We start from the raw sequence: 20,042 nt of genomic DNA on the forward strand, positions 1-20,042 counted from the left end.
CACTCACACAACCCTGGCATGCAGGAGATCTCCCGAGACAGTGTCTCCACTCACACAACCCTGGCATGAAGCAGATCTCCCTAGACACTGTCTGTACTCACAACCCAGGCATGCAGCAGATCTCCCTAGACACTGTCTGCACTCACTCAACCCAGGCATGCAGCAAACCTCCCTAGACACTGTCTCCACTCACATAACCCTGGCATGCAGCAGATCTCCCGAGACACTTTCTGCACTCACACAACCCAGGCATGCAGCAGATCTCCCTAGACACTGTCTGCACTCACACAACCCAGGCATGCAGCAGACCTCCCTAGACACTGTCTCCACTCACACAACCCTGTCATGCAGGAGATCTCCCGAGACACTGTCTGCATTCACACAACCCTGGCATGCAGCAGATCTCCCTAGACACTGTCTGCACTCACACAACCCTGGCATGCAGCATATCTCCCTAGACACTGTCTTCACTCACACAACCCAGGCATTCAGCAGACCTCCCTAGACACTGTCTGCACTCACACAAACCTGGCATGCAGCATATCTCCCTAGACACTATCTGCACTCCCACAACCCAGGCATGCAGCAGATCTCCCTGGACACTGTCTGCACTCACACAACCCAGGCATTCAGCAGACCTCCCTAGACACTGTCTGTACTCACACAACCCAGGCATTCAGCAGACCTCCCTAGACATTGTCTGCACTCATACAACCCTGACATGCAGGTGATCTCCCTAGACACTGTCTGCACTCACACAACCCTGGCATGCAGCAGATCTCCCTAGACACTGTCTGGACTCACACAACCCTGACATTCAGCAGATCTCTCTAGACACTGTCTCCACTCACACATTCCTGGCATGCAGCAGACCTCCCTAGACACTGTCTGCACTCACACAACCCAGGCATGCAGCAGATCTCCCTAGACACTGTCTGTACTCACACAACCCTGACATTCAGCAGATCTCTCTAGACACTGTCTTCACTCACACAACCCAGCAATGCAGCAGATCTCCCTAGGCACTGTCTTCACTCACACAACCCTGGCATGCAGCAGATCTCCCTAGACACTGTCTTCACTCACACAACCCTGGCATGCAGCAGATCTCCCTAGACACTGTTGGCACTCACACAACCCTGGCATGCAGCAGACCTCCCTAGACACTGTCTGCACTCACACAACCCTGGCATGCAGCGGATCTTACTAGACACTGTCTGCACTCACACAACCCTGGCATGCAGCGGATCTTACTAGACACTGTCTGCACTCACACAACCCTGGCATGCAGCAGATCTCCCTAGACACTGTCTCCACTCACACAACCCTGGCATGCAGCATACATCACTAGACACTGCAGCAGGGAAGGGGTGGACCTTTTCACAGTGTATGGGTGCTGGCTTTTCAGGGCTCTCCTTCCACATTAGACCCCGCCATCTAACTTGCTTGTCAGTAACTCAATACTGATACTTCTAATATAATGAACTAAACAAGAAAGGTAACAGTTATGCAGAAGCGCTCAGCGTTTGTAAGCAAATCTTAATACAAATCAAGTCGGTGCTCAAGGTGGGCAAGAGTCTGTTACCAAGACTCTCATAAATAGCCTAAGGCTAAAAATAATCCTCAATACCACCAAGCACTCAATGTCAATCAAAGTCCACAAAATAAATTAATTATCCTGGAATCTTCTTTTCTTTATTCCTTTTTCCAAATGTCACAGTAGTTCACAAAAACACAGCCAACACGTGTTTCGTCTTGTCAGTCTATGACAATAAGACTTCTTCAGGGCTGTAAACATATACAATAACCTTTGTTTAGGTCTAAATACATCAATAATGCTATCCACAAAAAGAAATATCAACCATATAACAAATAAAAACGTCACCGAATAACAAGTGAAGCAAGACAAGGTATAGCAGAAGAGGTACCCAATACCAAGAGAAAACCTAAAACTCCCAAGTGTGTCAGAACAGGATGCCAAGTTGGCAGTACCATAGTATGAATCCCAATGTAAAGAAAGTCATCAGTATAAAGCAAAAACAAACGTACCACTAAATCTTCCGTTCCTTTCTAAGGTCCTCAGTATAATAGATTTCAAATCTATAAAAATAAGTTATATTTATAAACACCCTATCATCAACCCTTCTTTCAGGTCAGTTAAAGTAACAAGAACAAAACGACTTAAGACTCACCACCTAGAGATTGAGTAGATCGCGTAACATGAATCAAAGTTTCCTTCCTCCAAAGTAAAGCGTATAGCTTATATAAATATTCATACGCAATTGCGTGTAACAAGGCAGTTCAAAGATTCGTTCAGCAAATTGCTGCAAATAAATATTATATTAAAGCCATGAGTACCAGTTATTAGCTATGACAGTCACTCGATCACTATATTCCACACAGTAAGGGTTGCGACCACTATCTTACCTGTCAGTTTAATCTCCCAATAATCAGGTTAAGATTAGTGTTGAAAATAGCGGTCCATAACTGAAAAAACGAAAAATAGTAACCTCAGTAATTATGCTCTACCGGAATTGTTTCAAAACGTAGTTGACTACACGTAAATAAAGAGTATATACTCTAGTTCACTCTACGTGGCTACGGATTAATGCTTACCGCTCATCAGCATGGACTTGTCATCTAAACTTTCGGCGTACAGCACAGGCGCCATCTTGTAATGGCTTTATATAACAAACCATATCCCGCGCCATCTTGAAGTGGTCACGACCTTTCGTATAATCTTACAATATGTAAATATATACAATATCCACTTAAACGAACTATTTGCTTTCATATTTAAATTCTCCAATCTAACTGGGAGTGCGGAAAGCGTCATCCGCACATCAACCCATATTCTGCCTGTATCACGATCTCCAAGTCCTTTCTTTACTTCAATTGATCACGCAAATGAAGCCGAAATAAAAAGTCACTTGCTGCCGTTTCCAATACTATGTGCAACAACCAAATAGATATCAAAGTGCCTGAAATTACGGACTAATGTAGGGTGAAAGTCATTACCAATAAAATCATAAGTAAATTAAAAGAGTACAAACCAAAGAAAGGAGGAGTAGATATGAAAAGGGAACACAGTGTGAAGGGGAAAATTGTAAAAAACAAACACAGATACATCCAAATTAACAAAAGTATACATCTTACAAACAATAATATTTAAATGACACTTCATCACAGCTGGTCACCTAAGAATGAGGTGGGGGAAATCAAAACAGTATGCATTAACAGTCATGTCCCAAAAAGTACTCAAATTCGTGATCTATGTTCAGACCTCGCTCCACAGCTTTAAGTTTCATCAACCACATCACCTCCCTACGTCGCAGTTGTAGCTGTCTGTTACCACCTCTGGGATCACATTTAACGTGGTCAATCCCATGGTAAGTAAATACATGTTTATCCTTTTCATGAGAATTCCTAACCATGTGAGAAGCAATGGGATAGCGAGTATCTCCTGTCTTTAGAGCTCTAAAGTGCTCAACCATCCGCTCCTTCAATTTCCTGATAGTGCTCCCAACATATGTTTGGTTACACGAACACACAATGACATACACTACAAAAGTAGTGTCACAGTTGATAAACATTTCTATATGATAATCACCAGTACCATTGTAATTAAATGTCTTGATTTTTGTCTTAGCCCATCTGCACGAGCTACACCTGCCACATTTGTAAAAGCCTTTAAATGTATCAGTTAGCCAATTGGGCTCAATTCTTTTCACAGGATAGCTAGGACTAATATAGTTAGACAGAGTTTTACCCTTTCTAAAAGTTAGTCCAGGCCTGTCTCCAATAAATGGAAGTAAATCCTTGTCCATCCTCAATAAGTGCCAATGCTTTCTCAAAATATTATACAATTGAGCACTATCTGTACTGTAGTTAGTAATGAAACGAATTCTCTTATCCTTGTCAATATTCTCACATGTTTTTTTATCCAGAGTTTTGGATCTCTTAAGTTTCTTTACTCTGAATACGGCATTTTCAACCACCTTCCTCTGATAACCACGTTTGAGAAACCTCCGTGATATGTCTGTAAGATTAGAGTTAAACTCACTATCATCAGAACAGTTACGTCTTACCCTCACCATCTCGCCATAGGGTATGGCATTTACTTGACTCATAGGATGGCAACTCCGGGCATGCAAAACTGCATTGCAACTGGTAGGCTTGCGATACATGCGACTACACAGTTTACCCTCTTGTACATATAATTCAATATCTAAAAACGTGATGCTGTGCTTGTCATAATTGGTTGTAAATTCTAAGTTCAGCCTGTTATCGTTCAAATAATCAAAAAAAACCTTAAGTTCATCAACTGAACCAGTCCATATTAACAGGCAATCGTCTATGTAGCGCCCCCAATAATGTATATGCTGCATCCATTTTTTACCCGACGGGCCCCAGTTCCTCTCCGCCTCGAACCACCCCATAAAGAGGTTTGCAAAGGACGGAGCGAATCTGGAACCCATCGCAGTTCCGAGGCGCTGCCTAAACCATTTACCATCAAAAAGAAATACATTATTTTGAAGAACCATTCTTGTCGTCGAAAGAATCATCTGATTATGAGCATAATATTCAGCTGATCTGTTACTTAGAAAAAAGTCCAATGCTTGGATTCCTAATTCATGATCAATGTTAGAGTACAAAGATACAACGTCTAACGTCACTAATATCATCTTCTCATCCCATGCTAGGTCACACATCAAGTTAAGTACATGTTTGGTATCCTCTATGAATGATGGTAAATTTTAACATATGTCTGTAAAAAGGTGTCAACATACTGGGAGAGACGCTCTGTAGGCCCTCCAATACCTGAAATAATAGGTCTTCCAGGTGGATTAGCTCTAGATTTGTGAATTTTAGGCAGTGCGTACATACATGGTACCTTAGGTGCCACAACCTGTAAATAAAGATACTCGTCATCATCAAAAAGTGTAAGATCATACCAAATCTTAAGTTGGTCATTAATGGTCTTAGTCAAATTCAGCATAGGATTAGACAGTAATCTTTCATAGTACTTAACATTGTTCAGTTGCGAATAAACCTCTTCATTGTAATCACAAGTATTGAGAATCACCACATTTCCACCTTTTTCCGCTTTACGTATAGTAAGCTCTGGATTGCTTGTAAGTTCCCTGAGTGCCAATCTCTCACCAGATGTAAGGTTATCTTTATATTTGCTCAGCCTATCAGAGCCTTTAGTATCAATAGTTTTATCAATGTCAAGATTCACCGCTTTATAAAAAGCCTCTAAGGTACTACCAGATGAGATTTGAGGTGTCCACTTAGATTTTTCTTTTAAACCACTCCTCTCACTTAAAAATCTATTCACCTCCAGGTCATCCAACAATTTAGTAATAGTGACTGGATCATCTTCTCTTTCGGTTAGTGAGAGTAATAACTGAGTCTCCTTCACTTCCTGTATGGTAAGATTACTTAGTGGTTGGATTTTTTTGGTACATTCACAAAAAATTTCTTTAATTTGAGCCTCCTAACAAATCTAAATAGATCGATTTTAGTAAAGTACCAATCAGACACAGTTACAGGACAAAATCCCATCTCTCAAAGGAATAAAGAAAAGAAGATTCCAGGATAATTAATTTATTTTGTGGACTTTGATTGACATTGAGTGCTTGGTGGTATTGAGGATTATTTTTAGCCTTAGGCTATTTATGAGAGTCTTGGTAACAGACTCTTGCCCACCTTGAGCACCGACTTGATTTGTATTAAGATTTGCTTACACACGTTGAGCGCTTCTGCATAACTGTTACCTTTCTTGTTTAGTGCATGTTCTGAGTTTAGGAGCAGCCGCATAAGCTAAAATGAATAGAGATAAGGAAGCCGAACAACTTTTTGATAATTTAGTGGCAGGTGGATCAATAGGTGCTGCCATGGGACTCCCTAAAGATACTAAGAAAGAAGGCCTGAGAGCCAAGTTTTTAAAGCTTGAATCTCTCAAACGTGCAGAACTTAATAAATGATGGGATGCTGCAACATTAAGACAATACTTGAAACTTAACAGGATTCCCCGTGGGCTGAGATCCCAGATCATACCGACGTATGAGGATCTCGAGCCTGATCTGTACCTAACTTGGGAAAAAGAGCTGAATACAAGTTCTAGAAATCTCATCAATATTTTAATTGAAAATGCTGAAAGAAAAATAGCAAAATTGCTAGTTGAGATCCAAAAGGTGGAAGATGAGATTAAGGAGATGAACCTTCCAGAGTCAACTATTCTTAACTATACTACTCTTGATCAAAAACTAAATGAACTACAAACAGATAATAAGCAAAGGAAAGCTAGAAAGCTAAAACGTGACGAACGTGATTATCGTTCGGGTCGCGTATATACCTTTGCTAGGAAATTTGATTATTTGATTAAGACTGTTCCGAATACACAGAAGAGTAACACCGCATCCGTTACTGACAGTGATCCAGGCTCTAGCAATGTTTCCAGTAGTGAAAATGAGGATACTCCTGATTCTTTGGCCCTCCCTACACCAGAGAACAATTTTTTAGTGGAGGTGCGCAGACTGCGCCGTGTGAACAGGGACTTAGAAAGGATTAGGGAGTCAAATGTAAAAAAAACAGGAGAGGGGGGAGAGGTAGGAGGAGGGCAAGGAGGAAGGGTAGGGATGAGACTAAGATCCTGGAAACCCTAACTGATGTTGATGCTGTAGAGGCTGTAGAAACTGAAGATATGGAGATTGTGAATCTGTCTTCAATTGAATTGTCTGATGAAATGAAGAGTTTACTCAGTAGAGGGATGGGATTTTGTCCTGTAACTGTGTCTGATTGGTACTTTACTAAAATCGATCTATTTAGATTTGTTAGGAGGCTCAAATTAAAGAAATTTTTTGTGAATGTACCAAAAAAATCCAAGCATGAAATGATTAAACCACTAAGTAATCTTACCATACAGGAAGTGAAGGAGACTCAGTTATTACTCTCACTAACCGAAAGAGAAGATGATCCAGTCACTATTACTAAATTGTTGGATGACCTGGAGTTGAATAGATTTTTAAGTGAGAGGAGTGGTTTAAAAGAAAAATCTAAGTGGACACCTCAAATCTCATCTGGTAGTACCTTAGAGGCTTTTTATAAAGCGGTGAATCTTGACATTGATAAAACTATTGATACTAAAGGCTCTGATAGGCTGAGCAAATATAAAGATAACCTTACATCTGGTGAGAGATTGGCACTCAGGGAACTTACAAGCAATCCAGAGCTTACTATACGTAAAGCGGATAAAGGTGGAAATGTGGTGATTCTCAATACTTGTGATTACAATGAAGAGGTTTATTCGCAACTGAACAATGTTAAGTACTATGAAAGATTACTGTCTAATCCTATGCTGAATTTGACTAAGACCATTAATGACCAACTTAAGATTTGGTATGATCTTACACTTCTTGATCATGACGAGTATCTTTATTTACAGGTTGTGGCACCTAAGGTACCATGTATGTACGCACTGCCTAAAATTCACAAATCTAGAGCTAATCCACCTGGAAGACCTATTATTTGAGGTATTGGAGGGCCTACAGAGCGTCTCTCCCAGTATGTTGACACCTTTTTACAGACATATGTTAAAAATTTACCATCATTCATAGAGGATACCAAACATGTACTTAACTTGATGTGCGACCTAGCATGGGATGAGAAGATGATATTAGTGACGTTAGACGTTGTATCTTTGTACTCTAACATTGATCATGAATTAGGAACGAAAGCATTGGACTTTTTTGTAAGTAACAGATCAGCTGAATATTATGCTCATAATCAGATGATTCTTTCGATGACAAGAATGGTTCCTCAAAATAATGTATTTCTTTTTGATGGTAAATGGTTTAGGCAGCGCCTCGGAACTGCGATGGGTTCCAGATTCACTCCGTCCTTTGCAAACCTCTTTATGGGGTGGTTCGAGGCGGAGAGGAACTGGGGCCCGTCGGGTAAAAAATGGATGCAGCATATACATTATTGGGGGCGCTACATAGACGATTGCCTGTTAATATGGACTGGTTCAGTTGATGAACTTAAGGTTTTTTTTGATTATTTGAACGATAACAGGCTGAACTTAGAATTTACAACCAATTATGACAAGCACAGTATCACGTTTTTAGATATTGAATTATATGTACAAGAGGGTAAACTGTGTAGTCGCATGTATCGCAAGCCTACCAGTTGCAATGCAGTTTTGCATGCCCGGAGTTGCCATCCTATGAGTCAAGTAAATGCCATACCCTATGGCGAGATGGTGAGGGCAAGATGTAACTGTTCTGATGATAGTGAGTTTAACTCTAATCTTACAGACATATCACGGAGGTTTCTCAAACGTGGTTATCAGAGGAAGGTGGTTGAAAATGCCGTATTGAGAGTAAAGAAACTTAAGAGATCCAAAACTCTGGATAAAAAAACATGTGAGAATATTGACAAGGATAAGAGATTTCGTTTCATTACTAACTACAGTACAGATAGTGCTCAATTGTATAATATTTTGAGAAAGCATTGGCACTTATTGAGGATGGACAAGGATTTACTTCCATTTATTGGAGACAGGCCTGGACTAACTTTTAGAAAGGGTAAAACTCTGTCTAACTATATTAGTCCTAGCTATCCTGTGAAAAGAATTGAGCCCAATTGGCTAACTGATACATCTAAAGGCTTTTACAAATGTGTCAGGTGTAGCTCGTGCAGATGGGCTAAGACAAAAATCAAGACATTTAATTACAATGGTACTGGTGATTATCATATAGAAATGTTTATCAACTGTGACACTACTTTTGTAGTGTATGTCATTGTGTGTTCGTGTAACCAAATATATGTTGGGAGCACTATCAGGAAACTGAAGGAGCGGATGGTTGAGCACTTTAGAGCTCTAAAGACAGGAGATACTCGCTATCCCATTGCTTCTCACATGGTTAGGAATTCTCATGAAAAGGATAAACATGTATTTACTTACCATGGGATTGACCACGTTAAATGTGATCCCAGAGGTGGTAACAGACAGCTACAACTGTGACGTAGGGAGGTGATGTGGTTGATGAAACTTAAAGCTGTGGAGCGAGGTCTGAACATAGATCACGAATTTGAGTACTTTTTGGGACATGACTGTTAATGCATACTGTTTTGATTTCCCCCACCTCATTCTTAGGTGATCAGCTGTGATGAAGTGTCATTTAAATATTATTGTTTGTAAGATGTATACTTTTGTTAATTTGGATGTATCTGTGTTTGTTTTTTACAATTTTCCCCTTCACACTGTGTTCCCTTTTCTTATCTACTCCTCCTTTCTTTGGTTTGTACTCTTTTAATTTACTTATGATTTTATTGGTAATGACTTTCACCCTACATTAGTCCGTAATTTCAGGCACTTTGATATCTATTTGGTTGTTGCACATAGTATTGGAAACGGCAGCAAGTGACTTTTTATTTCGGCTGCATTTGCGTGATCTATTGAAGTAAAGAAAGGACTTGGAGATGGTGATACAGGCAGAATATGGGTGGATGTGCGGATGACGCTTTCCGCACTCCCAGTTAGATTGGAGAATTTAAATATGAAAGCAAATAGTTTGTTTAAGTGGATATTGTATATATTGACATATTGTAAGATTATACGAAAGGTCGTGACCACTTCAAGATGGCGCGGGATATGGTTTGTTATATAAAGCTATTACAACATGGCGCCTGTGCTGTACGCCGAAAGTTTAGATGACAAGTCCATGCTGATGAGCGGTAAGCATTAATCCGTAGCCACGTAGAGTGAACTAGAGTATATACTCTTTATTTACGTGTAGTCAACTACGTTTTGAAACAATTCCGGTAGAGCATAATTACTGAGGTTACCATTTTTCGTTTTTTCAGTTATGGACCTCTATTTTCAACACTAATCTTAACCTGATTAATGGGAGATTAAACTGACAGGTAAGATAGTGGTCGCAACCCTTACTGTGTGGAATATAGTGATCGAGTGACTGTCATAGCTAATAACTGGTACTCATGGCTTTAATATAATATTTATTTGCAGCAATTTGCTGAACGAAACTTTGAACTGCCTTGTTACACGCAATTGCGTATGAATATTTATATAAGCTATACGCTTTACTTTGGAGGAAGGAAACTTTGATTCATGTTACGCGATCTTCTCAATCTCTAGGTGGTGAGTCTTAGGTCGTTTTGTTCTTGTTACTTTAACTGACCTGAAAGAAGGGTTGATGATAGGGTGTTTATAAATATAACTTATTTTTATAGATTTGAAATCTATTATACTGAGGACCTTAGAAAGGAACGGAAGATTTAGTGGTACGTTTGTTTTTGCTTTATACTGATGACTTTCTTTACATTGGGATTCATACTATGGTACTGCCAACTTGGCATCCTGTTCTGACACACTTGGGAGTTTTAGGTTTTCTCTTGGTATTGGGTACCTCTTCTGCTATACCTTGTCTTCCTTCACTTGTTATTCGGTGACGTTTTTATTTGTTATATGGTTGATATTTCTTTTTGTGGATAGCATTATTGATGTATTTAGACCTAAACAAAGGTTATTGTATATGTTTACAGCCCTGAAGAAGTCTTATTGTCGTAGACTGACAAGACGAAACACGTGTTGGCTGTGTTTTTGTGAACTACTGTGACATTTGGACAAATGAATAAAGAAAAGAAGATTCCAGGATAATTAATTTATTTTGTGGACTTTGATTGACATTGAGTGCTTGGTGGTATTGAGGATTCTAATATAATGAAGCTTGGAAAACATTTACCCAAGTTTCAAAATTTCAATAAAAAATATTTATTTTATAGAGATCATGTCCTGATTCTAAATGCAGCTTAAGCTGCACTAAGGTGGCCAAGGGCAATCAACGCACATAACTTTGTCACCTCCTTCACCCCCAGAAAATGTGAAGGAAAGGATAGCAAAACCATGAATTTTACATCTTAGTTTTCCTAACAACTGGTTGACTTAACACCCTATCATTTTTCAGGATCTTCAAGGTGTATGTACATAAATATATATGTACGGGCCAACGTCTAAAGAAGCACAAAACTGTCAATGTTATTTTCTTTCGTTTTCGTTTTCCCTTCCTGTCCCCTCCAAGCAAGCTCCCAGTGGTGTCTTATGACTGAGAATTCTCTGTGCCTTTGTATGCCATCATCCAGAGGTCTGAAGGTACCGCTGTTCTGTTGCTTCCAGCCCTCCCAATGGCAGGGTGGACTCTATTTTGTATGGATTAAACTTCTTTCATCATTCAAGAGAAACTCTCATGATTTCCTCTAAATTCTATGATTATCACACTCAGTTAAGTTTTCGACTCACCCTGTATAGGTAATTATGTCCTTCAGTAGAGAGCTGTCGTCAAAGGTGGCACAGAATGCTTGGTTACAAACACCAATGTCCGGCTTGAGGGTGTTTTTGTGCTCTGAATGGACTGATGTTCCTGTGTCACTCTACCAGGATAACCTATTAAAGTACGTAGCAAGGCAGCTTTACCTGGGCTGTTATCAGTGAATAGTAAATTCACTCTTGGAAGGGGTGTTTGAGGTATTGGGTCCCTCCGGCTCTCAATATATGCATTAGTTTGAGTTCTAATAATAAACCCACATGAGATTGTGCGAAGTCCCCGGGTAGAGTTGTCTTTCCCTTGCCCTTTACCATTCCTTTTCCTGATTTCTCCTTAAAGAGATGCATAGTACACTGCTCACAATATAATCCTGTCTCTTTATTCTGGTTGCAGAGCCGGTGACTAAACCCAGAGTGACTTCTGAGCCCTCACAGCTGGTGGAGAACCGGCCGGCGAAGATAACCTGTGTCACCTCAACCGCGGCTGTCACAATCCTCTGGTCCTTAAATAGCACTACGAATCTACCTGGAAATATCATTCAGTCTCCGGATAACAGAACTCTTACCATCATCAACGTGTCGCGGGGGGATTCAGGGATCTACCAGTGCGTGGCCAAGAACCCCATAAGCAACAGTACGAGTGACCCCCAGCCCCTGATTGTCGCCTGTAAGTAACCCCAGAGTTCCCTCTCTCCCGTCTCCCATCCCTTTCTCTGGTAAAGACACTCAGAGCTCACAAACTCTCTCTCTGTTCCCTTCCAGATGGGCCAGAGGACGTGAAGATTGAACCACCAGGATCTCAGTTGTTACAAGTGAATGATAAACTCTCTTTATCCTGCACTGCGAGGTCTTTTCCAGAACCGCGGTTCCAGTGGCTCCTCAATAATACTGATCTAAATAAATCTAGTAACATATACATTGTTGATAAGGTGACCTCGCGTAATAATGGGAACTACACCTGTGTGGCTCACAACATGGACACTGGCCTGTTTGTGAAGGCTTCTGTCTCTATAACTGTAAATGGTAAGTACTCAACAGATAAATAAACTCTAACCTCCTTCGCCCAAGTTCAAATTATTTCTGAAAGTATAGGCGCCAATTTAGCCTCTCACCATGAGCCTCCTTCATACATGACTTTCCTAATTCTTCCTAATCTGTGTTTTTCCCCTTTTGTTATTGATCTTTTTGCCCTTATTGAGTTACTCCTTTTCTTTCAGTCGGTGGCATAATTTAATTGATAATATTGGTAACATCGTATTAGTAATATCTCATGCTCTTTGAACCCTTGCAGGGCCAGTATACATTTTCTTACTTAATCTATCTTAAAATACCTGGGTTTGCAGCGTGTCAAGAGCAGTCATGGGTAACTCACACAAATAACAAGCTATAAAAAAAGAGTCAGATATTTATGCTGTCAAATGATGATTAGAGATTGTGCGGGCAGTCCATGGGATGTCTGCCTACTCTTACTCACCTGTAGATGAGATCTGTGATCTGTGTCCTTTCTCATTCTGCAATGTAATGGGTCTAGCCTGCACACCTACTTAGTTTCAGCCAATTAATCTAATGTAACAACAAATTTACTTAATTTAGGAGCTAACCCAGTAGGAATTGTGCCCACAATTCTTAATCAAACAGCTCTGTAAGGACCTGGTGTGACCAGGTCTAACTGGGAGCTCAAACTGGGTCCATTAAAGGTTTCAAGAGTTGTGTCAACCTAATTTATAAACACTTGTCCCATTCAACATCATATGACATTCAAAAGTTCTGGTTCAAAATCAACGTAGTTTTTACTGTATGTGATACATCTTATTCATGTGGTTTCAGCAAATACAATAATTTTGATTGAGTAATGCAATTAGACTAATACAATGTTAAGTCACATATGTATCTTTCATTCTTTACACCTATTAAAAAAGTCAAATGATAAGCAATCAAATGATGAAAAATCAAAACATATCCCAATGCATTTCGGGTCACTATTGGACCCTTCTTCAGGGGTGATCCTTTGTTCAAACGATTTAAATCCTTGATATTCGGTGGATGTTCTGTGTATAAGCACTTCAAAGTAGTATTTCCAACACTGTAACGATAGTAATCGCCATGAAAATAATGTCAGTATTTACATGTGGAAGTCTGCATGGTGTCAAAAGTCGTGAAAATAAAGAATAAGTGAGTCATGAAGTTAACAGCAGCTAAACTAAAGAGTGTGAGGGAACTGATCGGGAGAATGAGTAATGGGTGCTGAAGTGCAACCTTATTTAAAACACCCTATTGTCGTGTGTGTGCCTGACACCAAACACCGCGTGATCAAAAATACGTGCAACTCAAATGCACCCAGTATCGAGATTCTCAACTTACCCGCCCAACACACACAATAGTGGACGGTTTCAAGGATTCAACGAGCGTATCCGGTTCTGTGAATTAGATGAGTACTTATGTCAGTTAAAAAACGGTAAAAAAACGTTATGCGAACAAAAACGTCTCTCTAACTCTATGTGGCTCGCCAGCTTACCGAAAGAAAAGAATCACGAAAGTCGATCTCATGTTTCCCGCGCTCTGCGGTACAGCATAAACCAGTTGGCCAAAGACTCCCTGTTAATAAAAAATGCGAGTGCGTCAGTCTCTCGCCCGCGTTTTCCCATGTAATATTATATCATCAGCGCGGCAAGCGCTTCCATCATGCCTACCTTCGGTGCCGTGGCGTCCTCTAACCCTCGACCTGGTGATTACTTCCGGAAACAACATCCGGTACAACATGACATGCTTTAAATAGTCGTGCACCCTAACCTCAGCCTAACGTCCGGTTCGTAATGCGTGTACTCTTAAAGGGATAGGTGCTACTGATGACAAACAACTGTTAGAAGATAGTGGGGTCTTCCATAATGTAAACTACACGGTTTGTTAAAAACGGTATCGCAAAGTCTGGCCAAAGCCGTAAAAATATAAAAAACCTAAAAGGTGTACATGTCTCTAAATACCATAAAGAGGTGTTTGGTTATGTTTATGACGCTCTGCGCTCGATATGTTGCTGAATGAACTCGAAACAAAGTGCTAAATCATAAGGGTAAGAGAAGCTTAAATGTACTATGCAAAATCAGGATGTGCACTCATGCTGTCGAAAATAACATAAAGAATTCTTAATGATACTGTGTGCAATCAACTACATCAGGACCTAAATCTGACTATACAGTTTGCACTGATGATATTCACATTTCTGCATTGTAACAATGGTTTGGACAATTATCGAAGACATAGGCGATAAACACTATTCATAACAATGTACATGAAATTACTGCATAGTATAAAAACAGCACACAATAAATCAATCGGTTAAATGCTATCTAGTACATGATTCGTCGCAAAATGGCTTTGTAATCTGAACACTTCTTGCCACGGATACAATGTAAGCCTAACATAACATATATACATAGTATCCTAAACCAATGTGGATTTAGTCATGTGGCGAATCCTGTCAAAGGATAATCCAATGTTAATCCTATCTGATTGTTGGACATAGTTGACATCTACCAGTTGAATCTATTCATAAGAAACATAACATCTCATATTGATCATTAAGCCCCCCCGGTGTGTGGGTGCCCAATTTTTTAATCCAAAATGTCTCTCTACGAGACAGGGCCACAGTATGGTCGATGCCTGGATGTTTTTCTACCATTTCTAATACTGTGTATCTCAATTGTGGTATGGTGTGTGATGCACTAGTCCAATGTGTCGCTAGACTGGAGGTGGTAGATTTGTTGCGTATTGTACTCTTGTGCTCGATGATTCGAGTCTTAATTTTTCTTGATGTTCGTCCCACGTACGTGAGACCACATGGACATTGTATAGCATAAATGACTCCTGCAGAGTTGCAATCAGCACTCAATTTCAAAACAATGTTTTTACCCGTTTGCGGATGTGGAAAGGTTTTGCTCACAATTGTATTGTTACACTGTCCGCAGTTGTAACACTTTCTCATCCCTTTAAAGGTCACTATCTGGTTTCTTTGGGGTTTTTTGAGTAGCTCCCTTATGTTCTTTGCGCGGGTGTATGCTATTATGGGGAAATTTTTGAATATATGAGTGAAATCAGGTTCATTCGCTATCATTTCCCATCGCTTCCTCAGTATTTGTCTAATCCTGTGTGATTGAGTGGAATGTTTCATGACGAAAACTATGCGTTCATTTGGTGACTTCTCAGTCTTTCTCAACAAACTCTCACGGTCAATTGATCGGACGCGTAGCTCTGAGTCTTCTAAGACCTTTTGAGGATACCCTCTGTCAGTGTATCGCTTTAGTTGTTCTTTGATTGCTTCTTCACACTCCTCTCCATCCGATGAAATTCTTTTGATACGCATCAATTGGGATGTGGGCAAGTGGTTCTTCAGATTTCTTGGGTGTGCACTAGAATAGTGCAACGCATTATTAACATCCGTAGCTTTGCGGTAAACAGTGGTTGAAATCCCCTGTGATGTTTTTTGTATTTCTATATCCAAGAAATGTATCTTTGAATCTTGTACATCATAGGTGAATTGGATACGTGGGTTGCGTACATTGAGTTCTTGAATCCTTTCAACCAATTCTTGTTTGGTACCCCGCCAGAGGACCAAAATGTCATCAATATACCTTAGAAAGAGTATCAGGTTGTCCATCCATCTGTGATCTGAAAGTATGTACTGTTGTTCGAAATGTGCCATGAACGTGTTGGCATACGATGGGGCTCCTGAAAACCCCATGGATGTCCCGGTTTTCTGCAGAAAAAAATCTGATTTCCAATTAAAATAACTATGAAATAGTGAAAAATGTAACAATTCGATTAGAAACACACCCAATTGTTGGTCTATGTCTGATTGTAATAATCTCCATTCAATGGCTTCCAAACCTTCCATGTGTGCAATTGACGTATATAATGCCACAACGTCTATAGTGCACAGTAATGTGCTATCATCAATGAGATCATTAACTTCAGATAGTTTAGTTAAACAATCCGTGGTGTCTTTCAAATAGGTTCCCCATGATTGTACTAAGGGTTGTAAATGGTGATCAACAAAACGTCCAACTGGTTCGTGTATCGATCCGCATCCAGCTACGATTGGTCGAAAAGGTGGGTCCTCCAGGCTCTTATGGATTTTAGGGAGCATGTATATGTGAGGCACTTGTGGTGCGGTGGTCTTCAAGTATCTGGCCGTGTTGATATTGATCGTCCCATCATTTTCTGCTTTGGTGATGATCTTGTCTAGCAATGCACTGAATTCCGAGGTCGGATCCTTTTCAAGTTTAATGTATGTGAGTGTGTCTTGCACGTGCTCCTCTACCTTACGGTCATAAAAGGTAGTGTCCATCATCACAAGGGCTCCTCCCTTGTCCGCTGGTTGAAAAGTGATAGACTTGTCCTGTCTCAAATTATCCAAGATTCGTTTTTCTCTTTTTGAAAGATTGGAGTGCTTAGGAGTTTCATACCTGATAGATTCTAGGTCCTTTTTTACTAGGGTTTCGAAGTTGTCCAAGATTTTATGCGAGATGGGGGACATAAACTTACTTTTAGGCTTAAATATTTCCTTGGGTCGCTGTGACCCATTAGATGTTGTGGTGGAAAAGAACCATTTAAGTCTCAATTTTCGTAGGAATTTGAAGAGCGCGATCTCTGTTTCCAGACCATTAGATACATAGGTGGGAACAAATGAGGTACCTTTGTTTAGAATGTTCAGTTGATCTCTCGACAGTTTACGACTCGAGATATTCACGACAAGGTTCCCTTTTTCGCAACTACTCTCTGTGGTCTTCCTCCTTCCGGAACTTTTTTTGCTACTTTGTCCCCTCCTGAGCCGTTTGGTCTTGCTTCCGTGGGTAGGTCGGGTGGATGTGTTGCTGATTGTCCTTCCGCTAAAAAAGAAGGTTGAGCACCTCTGGATGATCCAGATGATGTGGGTTCTTGGGATTCTGGGCTTACAACTGGAGCCGGTGCCCTTTGTAAGGACAAATCTTCATCCTGTACAATGCTTTCCTCTGACTTTGCGATACCGTTTTTAACAAACCGTGTAGTTTACATTATGGAAGACCCCACTATCTTCTAACAGTTGTTTGTCATCAGTAGCACCTATCCCTTTAAGAGTACACGCATTACGAACCGGACGTTAGGCTGAGGTTAGGGTGCACGACTATTTAAAGCATGTCATGTTGTACCGGATGTTGTTTCCGGAAGTAATCACCAGGTCGAGGGTTAGAGGACGCCACGGCACCGAAGGTAGGCATGATGGAAGCGCTTGCCGCGCTGATGATATAATATTACATGGGAAAACGCGGGCGAGAGACTGACGCACTCGCATTTTTTATTAACAGGGAGTCTTTGGCCAACTGGTTTATGCTGTACCGCAGAGCGCGGGAAACATGAGATCGACTTTCGTGATTCTTTTCTTTCGGTAAGCTGGCGAGCCACATAGAGTTAGAGAGACGTTTTTGTTCGCATAACGTTTTTTTACCGTTTTTTAACTGACATAAGTACTCATCTAATTCACAGAACCGGATACGCTCGTTGAATCCTTGAAACCGTCCACTATTGTGTGTGTTGGGCGGGTAAGTTGAGAATCTCGATACTGGGTGCATTTGAGTTGCACGTATTTTTGATCACGCGGTGTTTGGTGTCAGGCACACACACGACAATAGGGTGTTTTAAATAAGGTTGCACTTCAGCACCCATTACTCATTCTCCCGATCAGTTCCCTCACACTCTTTAGTTTAGCTGCTGTTAACTTCATGACTCACTTATTCTTTATTTTCACGACTTTTGACACCATGCAGACTTCCACATGTAAATACTGACATTATTTTCATGGCGATTACTATCGTTACAGTGTTGGAAATACTACTTTGAAGTGCTTATACACAGAACATCCACCGAATATCAAGGATTTAAATCGTTTGAACAAAGGATCACCCCTGAAGAAGGGTCCAATAGTGACCCGAAATGCATTGGGATATGTTTTGATTTTTCATCATTTGATTGCTTATCATTTGACTTTTTTAATAGGTGTAAAGAATGAAAGATACATATGTGACTTAACATTGTATTAGTCTAATTGCATTACTCAATCAAAATTATTGTATTTGCTGAAACCACATGAATAAGATGTATCACATACAGTAAAAACTACGTTGATTTTGAACCAGAACTTTTGAATGTCATATGATGTTGAATGGGACAAGTGTTTATAAATTAGGTTGACACAACTCTTGAAACCTTTAATGGACCCAGTTTGAGCTCCCAGTTAGACCTGGTCACACCAGGTCCTTACAGAGCTCCTTTCTCATTCTGTCACTCCTGCCCTTCTTCTCACCTCTGAATTCCTCTCATTCTTTGTAGCAATGCTCTCTTGTCTCCTCATTCTCACAGATGTCTTTGAAATGTCCTGGGCCAAGAATCCTGCACAATAGAATGCCTAATTTAAGCATTAGTCAATGTAGTGAACTATTTGTTTCCTCTGTCAAATATTAAGGTGAATACATTCAGGGGGGAATTCAATGACAAGGTATATTATCTGAAAACAAGTAGAAAGATGAATGTGTCATTCTTACTTCTGCTACGTCTAAATATAGGAGCCTCGCAAGCCGTGGTGGAGAGACTGCGCTAGTTTGTGTTTGAGAGGAAAATGTTTTCTTAGCATAAGAAATACAATGAGTTTAAGAAGATACAAACTACAGCAAACCAGAGACCAAATGTAAATGTTTCTCAAAAGAGTTTCGATAGCTCCATTAATACTAATATTCTCACTTTATTTATAATAACTGTTTGAGGGCTCTCAAAGATGCCCCTTCAGAAACTGACTTCAGAACAAAACTGAAAACTTGGATCTTAAGCAACAACCTCTTAATCTAATCAGCTCACAGTAGGACATCCCCTGATTCTCCTCTTATTCTATTCGCATGAGTTTTCAGAGTCCGCCTGGAGACACACCGTGCGGTGTATTCAGGTGCTTTATAAATGACATTATATTATAAAATGATATAATGTAAACTAGAGATAGACAGCATTAGAGATTGCCAAGACAAATGTGAGGAGTCAATATAACAAATGCCTGTCGGACAATAAGATTTTGCTTACATTATAATATATCACGGGTTTAATATCTCAAAATTTGATGCATCTGCCATAAGTTAATTGTCATTTTTGCAGTTCCTCAGGAGCATGTTTCCTAAATATCATTAAACTTCTTACATCTATACTTTTTTGTGCTCTTTAACTGAATAGTGGGTACTTTGTTTCTTTAGTGTGCTCAATGGATGCCTTGTAATTTAAAATGTGTTTAGAACAGAGTGCCATTGAATGTCTACTTCACCGCACTCCAGATTCAGGGCCTTATTTAGATCTAGGCAAATGGAATGTTCTGTCACGCACATGACGGAAATCCCGTCTTCCATATTACGGTCTCTATAGGATATAATGGGATCGTAACATGCCAGACGGGATCTCCGTCACGTTTGTGACATCGTATTCCCCTCCACAAGATCTAAATTAGGCCAAGAGTTTTTAAACCTCCTGGATAAAAGTAATCTTATAAATTGGCAACACTGTGAAAAGTCCAACATCTTTTCTCAAAACAATTTTCAGAGCTCGAGGGCGTCCCACCCCCGTAGCTCTGTCTGCTTGTGAAGGTCTTCAGGGGAGAGTTCCGTAACAGGTGCTGTTGACAATGCGC

At 40.2% G+C, this 20,042-nt stretch overlaps 1 protein-coding gene across 4 annotated transcripts in view; it reads left to right on the forward strand.

Moving 5' to 3' along the window:
• LOC144767950 (cell adhesion molecule CEACAM5-like) overlaps positions 1–20,042 on the forward strand; it is a 400,000-nt gene that overhangs the window by 327,151 nt on the left and 52,807 nt on the right. For all 4 annotated transcript variants that reach the window (XR_013598392.1, XR_013598393.1, XM_078651302.1 and 1 more), the window contains exons 5-6: positions 11,745–12,017; positions 12,113–12,373. Coding sequence is in view for 2 of the 4 variants with exons in the window: in XM_078651302.1 (XP_078507428.1) it covers positions 11,745–12,017; positions 12,113–12,373 (534 nt within the window). In the remaining 2 variants the exon portion in view is untranslated. The remainder of the gene's footprint in view (positions 1–11,744; positions 12,018–12,112; positions 12,374–20,042) is intronic.

Source organism: Lissotriton helveticus, chromosome 7, assembly GCF_964261635.1.
Source record: "Lissotriton helveticus chromosome 7, aLisHel1.1, whole genome shotgun sequence".
Classification (NCBI taxonomy): Eukaryota; Metazoa; Chordata; class Amphibia; order Caudata; family Salamandridae; genus Lissotriton; species Lissotriton helveticus.